The 18,693-nt window shown below is 40.2% G+C and overlaps 1 protein-coding gene across 1 annotated transcript; it reads left to right on the top strand.

Moving 5' to 3' along the window:
* Positions 1-6,131: 6,131 nt before the first annotated feature.
* Positions 6,132-18,599, top strand: CCZ1 (CCZ1 homolog, vacuolar protein trafficking and biogenesis associated). The gene is made up of 15 exons (XM_058849868.1): positions 6,132-6,362; positions 8,017-8,114; positions 8,241-8,334; positions 8,432-8,506; positions 9,524-9,571; positions 9,833-9,916; positions 11,868-12,043; positions 12,257-12,338; positions 12,493-12,554; positions 13,059-13,170; positions 13,770-13,803; positions 14,153-14,270; positions 15,809-15,967; positions 17,024-17,151; positions 18,254-18,599. The coding sequence occupies exons 1-15, from the start codon at positions 6,264-6,266 to the stop codon at positions 18,307-18,309; spliced, it is 1,425 nt and encodes a 474-aa protein (XP_058705851.1). The 5' UTR covers positions 6,132-6,263; the 3' UTR covers positions 18,310-18,599.
* The last annotated feature ends 94 nt before the right edge of the window (positions 18,600-18,693 follow it).

Raw genomic sequence — 18,693 nt, 5'->3', positions numbered from 1 at the left:
GACTATTTACCATGTTTTAACCTCTACTTTAGCAGACACTACCCTTAAAAATATCCAATAAAAATTAATCATATACTGTAGCCTCTGTCTATTTTTTTACTCCTATATTGAAACATGAGACTTCTTAAATCAAAAGTGTTAATCCCTCCAAGATCTTGAACTCATCAGATCTTCATATATGGAACATCTTTTGAAATGAGTGGGAGTTCTGTTTGCAACAGCCCTTCTGGATTAAGCTTGAATTCTCAGAAAACTCAGATCTTCATCAAAGATTACGAGCTCAGATACAGTTGTGAGATAGGTGAGGGTAAAACCCCTCACTGACTTCCAAGTGAAAATCAGTCATATATTTTTCCTTAAGAAGTGGCTTTTCCATGAGGTTGTTGCTGTTTTAAACTAATCTTACATCAGCCAATTAATAGATGAAGAAAGCAAAAACCACATGCTTTCCTGCAGAGAGAATTCAAAGGAAAGCCTATGAGGACTTGAGGTTTCAAATAACTGTGAGGTTTAAAGAAGCAGAGGGGAAGCAAGGTATCTTCTTGGTGGTATTTTCTTGTTTTCTCAATAGGGAGGACTGGAAGTGTGGAGGAAGAATTTGTAAAAATGCATGTTGAGAAAGTTCCAGCTCTCCCTGGTGAGCTGGACTGATGTATTAAAAATGTCCCTCACAAACACTTCCATCTCTGGGAATGCTGAAGAAATGTCTTCTAACGAGCAAACAATTCATTCTCTCATTATAAAAGGAGATATTCAGATGCTCTGATGGAGTATTCATACCTTCACTTGCTTCTGTGTATCTTTCAGAGCACCAGGGTCACAGAGTCTATCCAGTTAAGGCTTCCATAAATTGGGGCTTTGCTCTCTCCAGCGTCTGTGTTGCAAACCTAACAAAAAAGTACTTGAAAAATTCCTGTTGATTAAAACAACCTCATCATCAAAGCAAAAGCAGTTCAATAAATTAAAATTCTCCTGTACACATTGTGAGAAAAAGTTCATGCAGTGCCATTCTCTGAGACAGCCTAGACACCTTAACCCAAAACAAATTCCATAATGACTCCTCCCTGATTCTTCCTCTGTGCTCTCTGCAGCTATGTACTCTTTTGGGAGCCAAGCAATGGCAAGCCAGACAAGAAACACCCATCACCTTTAAAAAAAAAAAGTACATTGATCCAAAATTCTTAACAGTTAACAATTGAAAACAGAATTTTTGTATCATTTCAAGACATTTTCAAGCAGATTAAATTGTTTATAAGCTGGTAGACTCAGTACATTTAATATGGTCATCACCATTTTCCTTTTATTGTACAAAAATAATATAAACTGATAAAAAATGAACACTGGACTTTGATGCTACTTCTTAACATTATGAAATATGCTCTAGAATATAAATTTCTAGAGTATCAGTGACTTAAACAGAACTATTCAGATTTACGCAAGCCAAGGGTCTGACCCATGACAAACTGACTTATGGCCATTCTCAGAACATAAGATTGATGTCACAGGACAGTCACAAGAAATAAAGTGTGTTCTTGGCAATGAAGTCAGTATGATGACAGAAGGGTCTTGGACTAGTTCACATGTAAGTAACAAACAAACTGCTCTCCATTTCACTGACAATTAAGTGTCCCGACCTTGACTAATCATGTTACATCAGGCAGGCAAATGCCTGTAAAATAAAGAATTTTTCAGGTGCTGTTGCACTCTGAACTCTAGTTCCTCTCAATGTCTCAGCCTTTGTACTATGGACCTTGACAAAGAAATCCAGAGGCAAAGTACAAATTCTGTTATTCTCCACTGAGATGCAACAGGATGCTGGAGCAGGTCACCAAACAGAAAAATACAGTTGCTCTACTCAAGATATTCTGACATCTTTCAAACATCCAAAGTATTGCAGCTAAAGAATCTTTCCATGCTGTCCATCAGGAAAAAAAGTACCTTAAAAACCACAGTAGCACAGCACCTACCCCCGCAGATTCAAGTAAGAGAAAACATGTTGACTTGTAGGAAGAAACATTTAAAATTAAAACATCACTTCTTCAGGATCCTTGAAACATTAAATCTTTTGAATGGTTGTGTAAAACATATGATAGTGATAACTCAAACTGAATTTATTCACTGACAAAGATACTTGTCTGCTCCCTAGCCTAAAACAAAACACCAGTGGTAAACTCCTAGAGACATGGTATACAGAATTCCCACTGCTTCAGGCAGGCCTCTGTAATTGAGAAAGTTCCTGCGGCAGAGTTTTATCGAGTGACAAGAAAGGAAAAACTAAATATACTGACCCCCATTTAGCATATGGATATGGGTGCTCACTGTAAGTATATATTTAATGAATAGGACAGAAATAATAATTCATCTACTGCATTCAGCACTATTTGACATGAAAGGCAGTAGTCAGAAATCAGTCATCACCGGCAATCATGCTTACAGATTGCAATAGAAGTTGCAGCTGGTTATCAGAATTGGCTGTTGTACATTGCATACAATTATTCACTAGACACAACTACTATAAAAATACATTTTTAGAAAACACCAGAATACTTTTGATTCCCTTAAAATGCAGGTCCCAAGAGTGCTATTCCATATTCATGTTATGTACCCCCTAATATCTTGTGCCAGCCTACCCTGTGAGCAGTTAAGATATAAAAAATGCCCAGTAGCTTTATCCAACCTCTAAGCAGAAAAATGCCATGTCTTAAATGTGTCAAACTGTGACATCATTCTTTATGTAATTCTCTTATTTTGCAGTGCTCAGAATAGAAATAATTAACATATTAATATTATCCATATTCAGAGCTGAAATTCTTTTCACTTCCTAGCCCCTTCCTCATCTTCTCTTTCCAGCTTTTCTTCAGATACAAGCTACTAACATTAAACAAACAAAAACATTTCAATATCTCAAGTTTTGCATGAAAGCAGTTTTCCAATTGCTACACGGTAACCTTGTATTCTTAATCATAACCCAAGCTAGTGTGAAGTTACTGCCTTCCTTTATGAAATCTCTGGTCCTGCAAAGCAAATGCATCCATTATTAAACCATTACTCACCACGACACCCCCAGTGCTGCTCACATTCCCTGATATCACACTGACAAGTCTGGGGGATGTGAAGGCTGTCTCAGCAGGAGCCCAGCTCCAGCTGCACTGTTGTGTTTTCCCACACAGCTCCACAGGCCTGTTGCAGTGTGAACAAAGCGTGCAGACCAGGGATACACAGGCATTGTGCTTTTTGCTGGATCACTGCATTATTTTGTAATTTATTTGCTAAACTAATCCCAAACTGCTGAGTCTACGCATTTGTTAACACATTTAGACCACATACTGTCAATGGAACAGCTATTTGAGCTGTCAGCTGTATTTATTTAAAGCTGTCAGCTCTAACACTCAGAGTGATTTATAGCACACCTTTTTGTGAAGTCTGCTACTACACAGCTGATGGAAGTGCTCAAAATAGTATCCAGAAATAGGCTCAACAAACCAAAACATATGTCTACACAATACTATTTCTTACTTCTATGTATTTTTAAAAACAAATTGGAAAGCACTCACAGAGTTGTTAATTGTTTGTCCCTTGATGCAGGGGTTATCCTGCAAATTCCCAATGTACTTATTCAGCAGTTTAATTTTACATAATCATGGGCTGGGAATCACATTTCAAACTCGGGGTGATCTGATGCCACTTTGCAAATGTCAAGGTGTGGTGTTACTGCACATACAATTAAGAAGATGGGATGAAATTGGAACCACAATCGAAGTTTCTTCATGGCCTGTTAATGTGTACATTAGAAATGTAATAATTTAATTGAATCTGTTATCACTTGCTCATTGTAGATTCTCACAAATACTTCTACCAAAAGCAATGTCAAGTTACAGATGAGGTTGAACTGAGCAGAATTATATGTTAGCAATCACTACACATACATTAATTCCCTTCCTAAGGAAAGCTGGACATGGAAATGCCTTCCTCAGAAATCCCCCTTTACAGTGAATACCCAGTGTCCAACTCTGTGTACCTCCAGAATATATCCCTTGCACCAGTGTTTGTATTGTGGTAGTTAACATTACCCCAGTCACAGCCCAGGATCTCCATCTTGTGAAGTCCTGAACAAACACATCTAAACATCTCAACCAACGCAAGCAAAAATCTACAGTCATTGCTGTTTTTTCAGTTCTTTGGTAAGAAATAATTTTACTTTACTATCAATACTACCAATTTTAAGAATTTCCTTGTTTTGCTTTAAGTGAGTAGTATAAGCAAATTAACTTCACCTCTAGCCCGATCACCACCTGGCCCCTGCCTGCAGTGGAGCACAGGCAAGGAGGGAAATTTGGTTCTTTTTATTTGATACATTCAGTTCCAACTGGATGTTCCCAGAAACTGCCTCAAGTGTGCTGCACTCTTCAAAAGGACAGACCACAATGAAAGGGCCATTCTACACATATTGCTGAATTTTGACTCAGAGCTGTAGGGTAGGAAACGAGAATTACTGTATGTGGATATCTCATCCTGATACATTTGGCCTGATCCTTCCTCAGACCCTGCTCAGGGAAATGCTGGCATCAGGGCCTTCCCGCATCCTGCCTCGCTGGCAAGGGGAAGGAGTCACCTTCTTCTGTGACCTCTCTGAAAATACCACAAAATGATAATGCAGATTCTCTCTGCAGCTTTGCAAACATTTCCTACAGCTGTTTGGACCTGGCTGGACTGTCTGGAAATGCTCAGTCTGTGGTGTGGCTCAGGCTGTCATGTCACTCCTGCCTGTCCAGGACACACAGGAGGAGCTGCTCATTCTTGAGCGGTTTGGGTTAAATGCCACCCGTGCGGGCAGGAAAGGTGACACCCAAGGTGGTGGTGATCTCTGCACCCATGGAAAGGAGCCTGCACACATCCACATGAACTCACATATCCAAACTCCAAGCTGAGCCATGGCACAAGACAGGAGGGATGGGATGGAGCTGACTTCAGCAGCCCAGGGGGAAACAGCGGTCATCCCTCTCTGGCTTACACCTCTCACTTTTTGAGTGCACACATTAAATATTAAATTGCTGCAGTCTTAGAGCATCTCTATGCCACACAGTGCTCCTACTGCACTGGGTTGGATTCTCAAGGAATACACCGGCTGCTGAGGGTGAGGAGGACTACATAAATGATGCTACTGGCATGGAAGTAAAAGTGATGACAGGAACTGAAATAATAAGGAAAGGGGGGAAAAAAAATTGAAAAACTCAAGAAATACTGTGTTTTTTCTGATTAAATTTGGCACAACTTTAAGAGAGTTTACCAGTACATTCTTCTAAATGAGTTGGTGGAATAAGATATTAAATTATATATTTTATACCTTACCCAGGAGTTTCTTTAAGCAATTATGTAACTTTATTCAGATTCCTAAACTTCACACTCCTATGAAGAAGAAAATTATACATCTCACCATGAAGCCATTTTTACTTATAGTTTAGCTCACACTGAATTTTATTATAACAGCAATTGGAAAGGAATAGAAAAGCTTATTTTATTAGTTAAATGCCACTATCTTAAATGTGCCAGACAGAAAATGGAAAAATAATCGGAATAAACATATATATATATTGGCGAAAGGATTACCTGCACTAAGTGATGCTGCATGCCAATTCCTTCAATTTACTCAAACTTGATTTCATCTTTCAAAACTCGGATTCTACCTCTAAAAATAAAGCGTTTTTACTTTTTGCAGCTGCCAGGAAGCTCCGAACGAGCCAGAGGGGAGTGAACCGCTCGTGGTTTTGCGCTTCGAACAGGGGTGCAATGGCCGGGGCACCGCGGAACCCCGGGACCCACCGGCCGGAGCTCTCCGCCTGCGAGCGGCTGCCGGGCGGGGCTGTGAGGGACCCCAGCAGGAATCGCGGTCCTGACCAGACACAGGCTCCGGCTGAAGGAACGCCGGGCACGGCCCCTGGCTGAGGGAACGCCGGGCACGGCCCCTGGCTGAGGGAACGCCGGGCACGGCCTCTCGCTGAGGGAACGCCGGGCACGGCCCCTGGCTGAGGGAACGCCGGGCACGGCCTCTCGCTGAGGGAACGCCGGGCACAGGCTCCCCCGTCCGCTGTTTCCCGCGCCCGCCGTTGGGGGCGCTGCGGGGCGCCCGGGCCGGGAGCGCTTCCGGGGCGCGGAGGCGGAACCGCGGCCGGGCCGGGGCCGCTGGAAGTGCGGTGGGGCCGGTGCCGCGGCGGCTTCGGGCCGATCCCCGATGGTGTCTGGCGGCTGCCGGCCCCAGGCTCAGGATGGCGGCGGCGGGGGCGGCCGGCCAGGAGAAACAGCTCGCTCCGACCCTCCTCAGTTTCTTCATCTACAACCCCAAGCTGGGGCCCAAAGAGGGAGAGGTACCGGGGGGATGTCGCGCCCGGGGATTCGGGGAAGGTGCGCTGGTCCCTCCGTGCCCGAGGCCGGGCGCAAGCGTGTGCGGCCTCGGCTCTGTCCCTGCGGAGCGGCCCCGGACAAAGGCGGTCGCAGCTGTGGCTCTCCCGGCCCGTGGCCGCCGCATCCCTACCGGGCTTTTGGGTACCCGCGGGGCCGGGGATGACTGCTGCCCACAATGGAGTCTGTCACTAACCCTAACCCTAACCCTAACCCTAGGGTTAGGTCTGAAGAGACCGAAAAGAAACAGTAACCGGAGGTGTTGTCAGCAGCAGGGCCTATGTTGTAGATGGGAAGCTGAACAGTCAGCAACTGTTTTACTGATGTTTTAACTTTGTCTAAAAATAACTTTCTCGACGTAGATATAATGCGGTAGAAAGGTTACTGTTTAGCTTAGTTACAGTCAAGTTACTGCTAGTGTTTATTCGCCGCTATGTCCCTTAGTAAGGAAAGTCAAGAAGCTCTAGTAACTGGCTGTGGGGAACAGCGTGTTGTGTGGTTCATGCTCAGCTTTAATAGTTTTTGAACAGAGCAGTGTACTTACATACTTAGCAGTGACAGGATGAGGAGGCTGAGCGTGCCCTCACACGCTCCTGGGTGACTCCAGCCCGGGAGAGGCTGTTGTTCCGCTGGAGGATGAGGTGCTGTTCAGAGGGACCCTCAGCGAGCTGGGGACTGGGCCGGCAGAAGCCTTGTGGAGTTCAGCAAAGCCCCGTGTGTAGGGTGGAATAATCTGGCTCACCGTGGCAGGTCGGGGGGGACTGGCTGGGAGCAGCTCTGCAAAACAGGACCAGGGAGTCGGTGAACAACAGGTCCTACGTGAATCAGCAGCGAGTGCTTGTGGCTGTGGGAGGGAGAGTGGCTCAGCAGATCCAGACGAGCCAATCTTCCCCTCTGTCCAGCACATGTGAGGTTGCTGTTGGGTGCTGTGTTCCTCCAGAGATTCCCAGAGTATAAAAAATACTGGCAAACTGAAATAGCCTAGTGGAGAACCCCTGAGCCAGTCAGGGGGATACAGTCTGTGGCATACCAGAGGAGACTTTGATAACTGCATTTGTGCAGCCTGGAGGGGAGACAATATGGAAAGGGGGCAGAGGGCAGTCTCACCTGCCTGAAGGATGGTAGATTATGGAGTCAGGTTCTTGAAGTGAAAGAATGAGGATGGATGAAGGGAAATTCTGATGAGATAGAAAAAAAATATTCTTCACAGTGAAGTGATCTAACATCAGAGCAGCGCTGGAAAGTTGTGGGGTTCCCATCTCTGGAGGTATTGAACACATGACTAGAGAAGGCCTGGAGCAATCTCAGCTGCCTTTGAAGATTGCCATGCTTTGAGCTGGCTTTGAAGCTGGCCTTGCTTTACCTTGCTTGAGGCTGAAAAGTGACTGGGGCCTGTGATTTCAATAGCCTTCAATTTACAAAGTACTTTGACAATCATGGGATGATTGACTGCTTAAGTGTGCTTAATATGCCTTTTATCCGTTTTTAGAGAAGCCCATTTTGGTACAAAATAAAATTCTCCCTAGGTTATTAAGGGATTAAAAAACAAGCAAACCGTGAACTCAATATTCTTTGATTTCGCTAAAATGCATTTGCTTGGATTATTTTTTTTAATTTTAGGAAGAAAAGAAGATTCTCTTCTATCACCCAAATGAAGTAGAAAAGAATGAAAAAATAAGAAATGTGGGGCTGTGTGAAGCTATAGTGCAGTTCACAAGGTAAGAAGTCTGATTTCATGGCTAATTGTTTTGGCACAAGCACTGTATTTAAAATATCTCAGTTATATGTCTTCTTGTTGTGAGTGTGTAAAAATACCTATATCTACGTGTATGTTTTCTTTCCAGGACCTTTAGCCCAACAAAACCTGCAAAATCCCTGCATACACAGAAGAATAGACAGTTTTTCCATGAACCTGAAGAAAACTTCTGGATGGTCATGGTACTTATGCATGTGATATGCATATTCCTAAAACACCATCCTGCAATGTTCTCAATGCATTCTGCATTGTCTAATACCAGCCTGTTCCACTTCCTAGGTTGTACGGAATCCTATAATAGAAAAACACAAAGATGGAAAGCCAGTCTATGAATACCAGGAAGAAGAATTGCTGGTAATAATGAACTTTCCTTTTTTTTAATGAGTTTTGTTGTATTTTTAAGAGTACTTCCAGAACTACCTAAATTAAATTTTTCCTGAATTGCTGTCAAATTGATTTTATATATATCTATACCTATCTCCATAAATGGAAAAAGGGCAAAGTACTTTTCAGTAAAGTTTAAAGAAGGGCACAAGATACAGAATTAACCAGAGAGCAGTTCAAGATCATTCAATAAACACTGGTGAAATATACAGCTGTGAGACTTTTAGCTCGGAGTAGGTGAATATTTCTTAGGATCTCTTTATTTAATTAAGTTCTCAATCTATGTATTTTTATTAGGTGCCAGTATACATGTTACTACTTTCTTAAGACCGCGAGTAATAATTACTAATAATCTGGAAAACCAAAAAATCTCATAACAGAGATGGGATTTCTTGTCCAAGCTGCAGTGTCATTAGATCTGTTCAATTGTATACAGAAAGGGTATTTGGCAGGGTGGGGCAGTAATTAAAAAGTTGGTTGGTTATCCTGCCCCTGTTCATTACAGTGTGCATCACTTTTGTTCCTCTCTGTGTCCTAAGAAAAGAATTGGAGTCGTAAGGACTCTATTTTGGCTGATAAAATAGTCTTTTTTTGATCTGGGTTAAGAATTCAGCCCCATAAAACCTGCTGTAGTGTCCCACATTCTTCAGCCTTTGATTTGGATGAAGAGAGAGCTGTCAGAAAGAGGTTCATTTTCACTGACCACTGGCCTCAGGGAATGGGCACTGTTTGTAACTGGAATCCTTGGCTTGAGTTCTTAAGGTGCTTTTGGTACTAAATGTGAGGGGGGAAGGGACTACCTTTATTGAAATAGTGCTTTATAAGTACAGAGACATTTCTAGATGCTGACTGAAAATGCCACTTAACTTTTCAGAGATTGATTTGTGTCTTTGCTGGCTCTTTGAAAACACCTGTTATGTGTAGCTCAGCCAAAATACTTACAATTCTGCTTCTGCTCCTACTGATGGGTTGCTCTCTTTCCTGCAGGACAAGGTTTATAGTTCAGTCCTCCAGCAGTGCTACAGCATGTACAAGGTAGGGTTAACACTGGAGGCTCAAGTCCTTTTATAAAACAAGAGCATGAGATACTTCAATGACACATAAATACTTGCCTCTGTTGCCATATACACCTGGACTCTGCAAATCTAAATGTTTTTTCAATAAAGAAGGGATAAATTTGGATTGATGTGGAATATTTTGAGGAATGGGAGCTGTGCTGTAATCCATAGCCAAGTTACAAGAAATTACTGTGAATGATTACCCAGCTAACTGATTTTTTCCTCTTTAAACTGTTAGCTTTTCAATGGCACGTTCCTGAAAGCCATGGAAGATGGGGGTGTGAAAGTGCTAAAGGAGAGACTAGAGAAATTCTTCCATCGGGTAAGACCTTCTTTTTCAGACACAGTGTGATTCTGTGCTGGAAATAAAATGAAAAAAAAAAAAAAATGAAGTAGCAGCAATGTGACTATAAAACACAGGCAGTGGAAAAGATGTAAAGTCAACAAAAAGTATGTGGTTACTCATTTTGTCAAATACTTCCTGCTTTTTATGACAGAGTGGAGCTGAACCACAAGCGTGGTTATGGCTTGATGGAACAACTTAACTGCTGGATATTTTTTCTGATGGAATTGTGTTCCTTCTTTGAGAGTTCTGCTTTCATGTTTGAATTAGTTACTGTCATAACAGTTTGTACAGACCAATTTGAGTGACTGTTGAAGATTCATTGAGGTTAGAAGGAATGTGGGGAGGTCATCCAGTTCAGCCTCCTACTCAAAGCAGGGTAGCACTGAATTTAAACTCTCCTGCCCAGTTCTTTGGGTGGTTGAGATTTGAAAACATCCAGGGGTGGAGATCTATAACCTGCATGCACAGGCTTAAAGTCTTGTAATACTGTGAAATAGTGAATTGATTAATTTTTCCACTTCTCCCCCCTACTCCACCCTCCATGTGGAATTAGTAGCCTATCCTGAGAAGGCTCCAGGAAATACTGCATGCATTTTAAGTAGTCTTCAGAATGTCATTTCACAGCTGATGTTTTAGTGAAAGGATGAAAAGCAGAATCTGTTTTTCACATAAAGTAACTGAGTAGTCTCAACTATTTCAGAATTCAGGCAGAATTTCGAGTTCCTACATGAAAAGTTTCATCACACTTGAAAAGTGCCTGCCTGCCCCCATTTTTCTTGTTTGCAAGCAAGTAAACAGGACTGCTGTCAGCAGTTTGTGCTTTTGTGGTATTGAGATCTCTGATAATGATGGATTGTAGACACTGTGTAATGGTGTTTAAAGTTTTGTTCTTTTAAAAGATTTTTAGAATGGCACAATGTTGTGACAGTGTAAACAAAAGTACAGGCTTTGCTTATGGATTTGGGGAGGGTCTTGCTTGTTTTTTGTAAGACTTGTGGTAGACTCCAGAATAAACACCATTGGCACAAGGAGTACCATGATGAGCTCATGTATGCACTGTCCAGACTAAATTAAAAGTAGACCTTTGCAAAAGAAAGAAGTAATAAATTCTTACTGCTAAAACGGAGAGATGTACAAGCTGTGACAGATCTGTCATCCTGTTGGTCTGTATTACTTGTGGGCATTCAGTAATGGAAAGTGACTGTAGAGGGAGCCATTGGATAAAGCATCTTCCACAGACCACTTGACAGTGCATTTGAAATCTCTTGCTAAAGGTCATAGTCTGTGAAGAAAGTGAATAATGGAAATTATTTATTCCATGACACAATTAAAGCATCTGTTCCTATTTCTACAGCTGAATCTGAAATTAAACATCAGTAAGATAGGCTTTGCTTGCTTATACTCTCAAAAGATCTGGAACTTTCCTTAAAAGCTGTTTTCATACTGATTAAATAAAAGCAAAGTGACACCTGGAATCACACTCAGGCACTCACATGTGGAATCACAGAATGGTTTGGGTTGGAAGGTACCCTTAAAGATCATCTAGGCCAACCTCCTGCTATGAGCAGAGACATCTTCAACTAGATCAGATTACTCAGAACTTTGTCCAGCCTGGCCATGAATGTTTCCAGGGATGGGGCATTCACCACCTCTCTGGGAAAGCTGTGCCAGTGTGTGAGCAGGCTCATTGTAAAAAACTTTGTCATATCTAACCTAAATTGAGCCTCCTTCAGTCTGAAACCCTTGTCCTATCACTACAAAACTTTGTAAAAAGTGTCTTCACATGACGGAGTGTGTCAGACAAGCAGTGCTGGAAGAACATTTTTTCTTTGATTTTTAGTCCAGATTTTTGGGGATTTGACTGATATTTAAATCATTTAAATCTACACCTTGGCAGTTTTCTAATAGCCAACTGTCGTTCTCTCAGTACTTGCAGACACTGCACTTACAGTCTTGTGATCTGCTGGATGTGTTTTGTGGAATCAGCTTCTTTCCACTGGATAAAATGACTTATTTGAAAATTCAGTCATTTATTAATAGGATGGAAGAAAGCCTGAATATAGTCAAGTACACTGCATTTCTCTACAATGACCAGCTTATCTGGTAGGTACTTCAGTAATTCTTTTGTGTGTCTTCAATTTCTAATCCTATGAGTAAGTGTCATAATAAGAAGCTTTTAAATTAGTGGCAGAGTTGGATGAAAATGAGAAAATGTGTCATACAGTAAGAAAGGCATTGGTCTGAGCTAGTTAGAGGAAAATTGTGATCTGAACTGCAGCACAAACAATTTGTTTCTTCTCCCCCAAAATGTTCTAGGAGTGGACTGGAGCAAGATGACATGAGAATTTTGTACAAATATCTTACAACATCTCTGTTTCCAAGGCACATGGAGCCTGAGGTAGTTGAGCTGGGGGTTTTGAGGGGGAAGGTGGTTGGGTAGTTTCGGTTTTTTCTTCCTGTGTATCTGATACTAAAGGCTAAAATACCAAAGAGAAATCTCTCTTCTCTCTGTCTCTAAGCTGGTTTTTCCTGTATGTTCTTTTTCCCCTCAGTTAGCAGGAAGAGATTCTCCAATACGTGCTGAAATGCCAGGAAATCTCCAACACTATGGAAGGTAGGTCTTGTTTTATTGTCATCATCTACTGCTTCTTCCCCCAAGGGCAAAACATTTGGGAGGAATGTGTGTATTTTGAATACATATTCCACACACAGTTCATTCCAGAGGGTCACACAATAGTTGGTGCAATGTAAAACTTGACCCTTGAAAAGAAGAGAAAATGCTTCATTAACACTACTGCATATTTATTTTTCTTCCCATTGTTCTCAGTGCACTGTATGACAAATTTGGGAATTGTTCCAGTAATTTCTTTTCAGTCAAGCACTCCAGACAAAGGTGTAGATTTAATCTAGGATTTATCTATTTGTTCTTTCTCTGGACTCAGTATTTCAGTGAGGAATTCTGTACTTAAGTAAGTGGGCAACATTACTTTGCATGATTGTGGGTTTGGACATCCTTAATCATGAGAAATCTTAATTGCAAGTTTGGAGAACATCTGTTAAATTCAAGAAACTGAAATACAAGAATTCATCACATCTGACCTGTTGAATTATTTTCTAGGTTTCTTACTGGACCTTTAAATCTTAATGATCCAGAAACAAAATGCCGTTTCCCCAAAATATTTGTAAACACTGATGACACTTACGAAGAGCTCCATTTGATTGTTTATAAGGTATTACAGTTTCCTCTGCAATTACTCCACAGAATTAGGAATCTCTATGCAATGAAGGTGACAATGATGTGAAGTACTTAGGAATTGTATAGAAAGATGCATGAGTAAGGCCAGATTAAAGCAAAGAGACAGAAAACTGGCATTTCTAGCAACAAGCTTTAAAGCCTGAATTCACTTTTCCCCTCTCCTGCACTTTGTCCAAAACAAAGAATTGTTTTATTAAAACAAAATACCAGCCTTCACTTGCTTTAAGTGATTTCATGCCTGGCTTTATTATGGGATTAATCAATAAAAAAATATTTTGTTCTTACATTAAATGGGAGTTTCTTGCAAATATCTTTGTATAAAGTGCATTTTTACCTAGTTTTATCTTTCCCCTACAACTTAAACTGTTAACTGGGCTGAATTTTAAAATCATAGCTAACCTGTGTTGTGCAGGACTGCAAAAAGATTATCCTGTTGAAGTGTTATGTTACCTTTAATAAAAATTTTTAAATCTCTTCTCACCTGTGTGTGACCTCACTGAAGTATTGTCATTTATTTGAGTTAGTTAGAGTAATCTGTTGTAAATGGGTTTTTTTGCTTTTGTTTTGTTCCAGGCCATGAGTGCAGCTGTCTGCTTTATGATTGATGGTAAGTACCTATTAGCATCAGTTATTTGCCAAGACTTTTAGACATAAAACACTTAGACATGAGCTTATTTTACTCTTGAAAAATACATTAATTTGTTCTTTGAGTCCCTTTTTTCATGAGTGTTTTTATCAGTCTTTTATCTTTGTTCCAGTGATACAAGTAACTCATTTTACACAATAAAATTACTAAATACTTCTTTAATTAGCCACATTCAAAATCACCCCTGAAGTTTTAATTATGGGAGAAATTTGTTCTTGGACTCTTGGTGATGTTTAAAGAACACTACAGAAACTGTACCTTCAGCTGTGGGAAGAGAATCTCACCTCTCCCTTTTCTCTGCCTGACACAGCTTCAATTCCACCCACACTGGAATTTTGCAGAAAACTGGACAGCATTGTTGGGCCTCAGCTCACGGTGTTGGCATCAGACATATGTGAACAATACAACATCAACAAGAGAATATCAGGGTTTGTACCACACTTCTTTCCCTGCTGCATTCCCTCATTAGTTGGTGAAAAGTTAGGTTAAGTGAACTGCTTAAATAATGGTAACATGAGCCCAAATTTTGAAAGCATTAATGATGTACTTAAAACAATGTTTGTCTACTTTTCTGCATCTTAAGTGTTTATAAAGTGCTTGTTATTGCATATTTGGGTCTCCCTGAAGTAACAATAGATGTTACTAATTTAGGAACAAATGTTTCTTGTCTGTCTGAAATGAGAATTTTAGTAAGTTATTTGGTTACAGTGGAAGCTATACAGTTGAGGACTTTTCCAGGATTACTGCTTCTTGAAATGTTGCCTTGTGTAGTAGGTGAGGAAGAAAATGTCTTTTATTTTTCTATTTTGCAGGACTAAGGTAATTACTTGAGGGGCAAAAAACAGTCAAAACTAAAAAGGATGCTAATGCTTTGGAGGATACACTTTGCTTAGAACTACAGTTGACTTCCAATGAAATTGCATTTAGTTTTTGATAGATTTATTAGTTGGGGAAGCAAGAACAGTATCCCATAAGGCAACATAAAAGGAATTTAAAGATAGGTGTGTGAGTGAACTCAGTCAGTGGTACCATCCCAAATCAGCAAAATCGCTCAGGATAGAATAGGATGTGCTTGAAATTGTGCCAATCTACTAAATCATTAAACTTGGGGTTTTTAAATGTCATCTGGGACTGGCTTTGGCAGCTTTAACTCTTTAAAAGTTTAATGTCATGGTGTCCTGAAAACATGATACAGTTCCTTGACACTAATGCATGTGGGTGACAGAGAGCAAGGATATCTGGTTGTTTGCTAAGGTGAGCGGTGTCATCACAGTATCTTCTGTGGTTTTAAATAATGCATTGCCTCAAGTACCAATTGCTGCAGCTAGTTTTTGGTCAGTCTGAATTTGTTGTGACTTCTACAAAAAATTTACAGCTCTGGATTTTTATATTAATTGCATAAAAGAGTAAATGGAGGAAGACTGCCAAGACAGGAGTTTGAAAATAGTCTCTTGCTTGGCTCACACAAATGACTGGGAGAAATATAATTGCCTGGATCAAGGAAGAGTTTGTTCTCTTGTTTGGAACAAATAACAAAGACATGAATAGAAGATGACTTATTGCTCAAATTAAAGACCCAGGATCCATTCAAATCAGCTTGGACTGGCATCAGGGAGAGCAACAGGAACAAAATGGGGCAAGAAAAAACCAGCTCATTAGAAAAATGCAAATGGATTACTACAGTGAAGTGGGACAAGGCCTTCAGACTCCCCTGTGTGTGTTTACTGGCAGACTGAGTGGCAGAAGGGGAAGCACTGGCTGGTTCTGCAGGCTGAGTTGTTTTTTGTGTTTTTTAAAGTGGGTTAAAATGAATTTCAATCCCACAAGTCTCTTCAATGTGAAGATAAGTCCAGGCTGTCTAAGTTAGCTTTGCACAGCTCGCTACCCAGTCTCTGGGGAGCCTGTGCTTATAGACCATGTTGGTAGTCACAAATCATTTTTTTCTTTTCTTTTTAAATCTTCCTAGGGCTGAGAAGGAACCTCAATTTAAATTTATCTATTTCAATCATATGAACCTGGCAGAGAAAAGTACCATTCACATGAGGAAAACACCCAGCATATCACTTGCATCTGTTCACCCTGACCTTATGAAAATTCTTGGTGACATCAACAGTGACTTCTCCAGGTAATGCTTAACTATTAAATTGTCTGTAAACCCTGTTAGTCAAGCAGACTTTTTTTTTTTTTTTTTTTTGCAAGGGAGTGGCACTTTCCAGTCTTTTTGTTGATTGCTGTTCATATTTGGTATTTTGTGTTGGTCTAGAAGTAGTCCATCTTAAAAAAAAAAAAAAAAATCTAGCATCCTTTTAAAGAAAAAAATTAAGAGGTGGCTAGGGCCTCTGTCAAAGAAAATATCCCATCTATTGGAGGCTTCAGAGTAGTCATAGCAAATGGGATGGGAAGCACAAGAGTCTGTCTAATCTGGGAAAGTAGTGTAAAGGACAAGGACACCTGCCTCTGCCTGTGTCATACGTGCCCTGACACAGCTGGTGGATTCTAGGGGTGAAACAATGGATGAAATGCAAACCTTGCAGTTACTCCAGTCCTGCTGATAGAGAAGATAAGTGGCTTCTTGTCAATGGGTATCATGCTGCAAGGTGGGAGACCCTCTGTCACTACAAAAGTTAAGAAAGAACACAACAATGCTGAATGATTGGGATGTCCCTAACACTAATTAGCAACAAACTCTTTTCCCACTCTGCTTAAGGACAAGGTTTCCATTTTTACATAAATTAAAAAAGTGTGTTTCATTGTATTATGAAAGCACTGGGTTAGTGACAGCTTTATAGAATATATCCAGTTGTTGAGCATAGTTTAAGTCTAGGTTTCACAGTTCTGTGAATGCTTAGGATCACCAACCCATCTCCAGCTTTTAGTATTTGGTCACGCTGTAGCAAATCCTCATTCTGTGAAGTGTGTCCTTACCAGAATGGAGCAGAGGTGTTTTCTTCAGAGCACTGCAGTGTTTAGCTAATGAAAAGAATTACTGATTGACATATTTGGGCATGTCCTAAGCAGCCATTTATGAAGCCTTCGACCTGGACTGAATGATGACCAGGTTAGGACTGGTATTTTCTTTGATACTGCACAACCACAATTTCCTCAAACTGTCCTAATGATTACAGATAAAGTTGTTGAAGATTAACTTGCTGCCACCTTCTTTACTTTTTTAAAACTTCAGAGCTGATGAAGACGAGGAAATTATTGTGAAGGCAATGAGTGATTACTGGGTAGTTGGGAAGAAGTCTGACCAGCGCGAACTATATGTTATTTTGAACCAAAAAAATGTAAATCTGATTGAAGTTAATGGTAAGGACTGTTTCTTACTACCTTTAAATACAGTTACTCCTATAATGTGTGTCCCTAGAGAAGTAATAAAACCCAGCTTATGAGAAATCTGGAGAGGGACTGATCTTTGGTAGAGCAGGTGAGTTTGCCTAAGGTTTTAGTCTGCCTACTACCGGCTGTGAAAGGACAGCATAATTATTCAGCAGGCATTCTTAATTAATAATCAGTCATTCTTCCTCCTTCAAATAATAGAGGACATCACTGTGAGCTGTGTGTTACAGATGAGAAAGGAGTATATTTACATCTGAGTGTTTGTCAGCGATCCAGGGTTACTTACTTATACATTGTGGCTGTCCTGTCAGTGATCCTCATCCATCACTGTCTTGCTTCTAACATGGTTTTGACAATGATTTACTATGACTAAGAGTGAGAACTAACATTAAGCTGCAATAAACTTTAACATTGCTATTTCTCTAAAAACCTGTTTGAATCTTGCAGCAATACTAGGGCTTTCTGTTTTAATAGGAGGCAATGTGCTCACTTAAACAGTAGGAAAGAATTAATGCTTAGCCAGGACCAAAGCCTTGCAACCTACATTTTAAAAAGGGGAATGAGTTGTGTAATTTTGCAATTTTTCTGTAACTGTCTTTCAGCATCAAACCTACCATACAGAAACAGTAAATAAGTGTTTCTGTGCCTGATAAACTTAGGAAGTATAGTCTACCAAATAACACAAAGCAAAAGTTTTGCAGACATGATTTACTGTAACATGATACCCTACTTCCTCCTTTTTCTGAGAAAGGGGTTATAATATACTTCCCTGAACTATATGTTAAGCCAAGTCTGCTGCTGCTGCAGTGTCTGATGAGAGGTCCATCATTTACACTTAAGCCACTTAGACACAACTCACCTTTCAGACAGTGGGAGACATCAGACTTGACATTCTCCTACTGAAGACAGAGTAATATTAAGTTATTTCTACATTAAAAACTCCTAGGGCTTTTTCTGTTTGAATTTAATTGTATTCTCCATGACAATCACCAGGGTTTTTCTTGAGGAGGTTTCTGGAAAATACAGTACTGATTTTTTGTTGTTGTTGTTTTTGTTTGGTTTTTTTTAACAGAAGAAGTGAAGAAACTTTGTGCAACACAGTTTAATAATATTTTCTTCTTGGATTGATCTGCAAAGGGCTGATTTATTGAAGATGTCAATGTCAGGCACTTGTTCAACATGAGAAGTTATTAGTCATATTATTGACTGGAATAATGACAATAGTAAAGCAATACTTGCTTTGTAAGAATCAAAATTTCTACTAAAATCTGTAAACTCTGACCATAAAATTTTTAAATTTTAAAAATGTTTATGTGCAAACTAATTAAAAACCAGTCTGAATTCATCTGTACCATTCCATTCTGATATGTTATGTGAATATTTTGCTGAAAAATAAAACTAATAATTGTTACACTTTAGGAGCATCTGTGTTCACTTGCATCATGTAACTTCCTGCTATCCAAAACCCTGGTGTAAAAGACTGTTCCCGCTGAAACCAGCAATTCTTGTGCA

This window comes from Poecile atricapillus, chromosome 14 (assembly GCF_030490865.1).
Source record: "Poecile atricapillus isolate bPoeAtr1 chromosome 14, bPoeAtr1.hap1, whole genome shotgun sequence".
Lineage (NCBI taxonomy): Eukaryota > Metazoa > Chordata > Aves > Passeriformes > Paridae > Poecile > Poecile atricapillus.
This window is presented reverse-complemented; position numbering and strand designations above follow the sequence as displayed.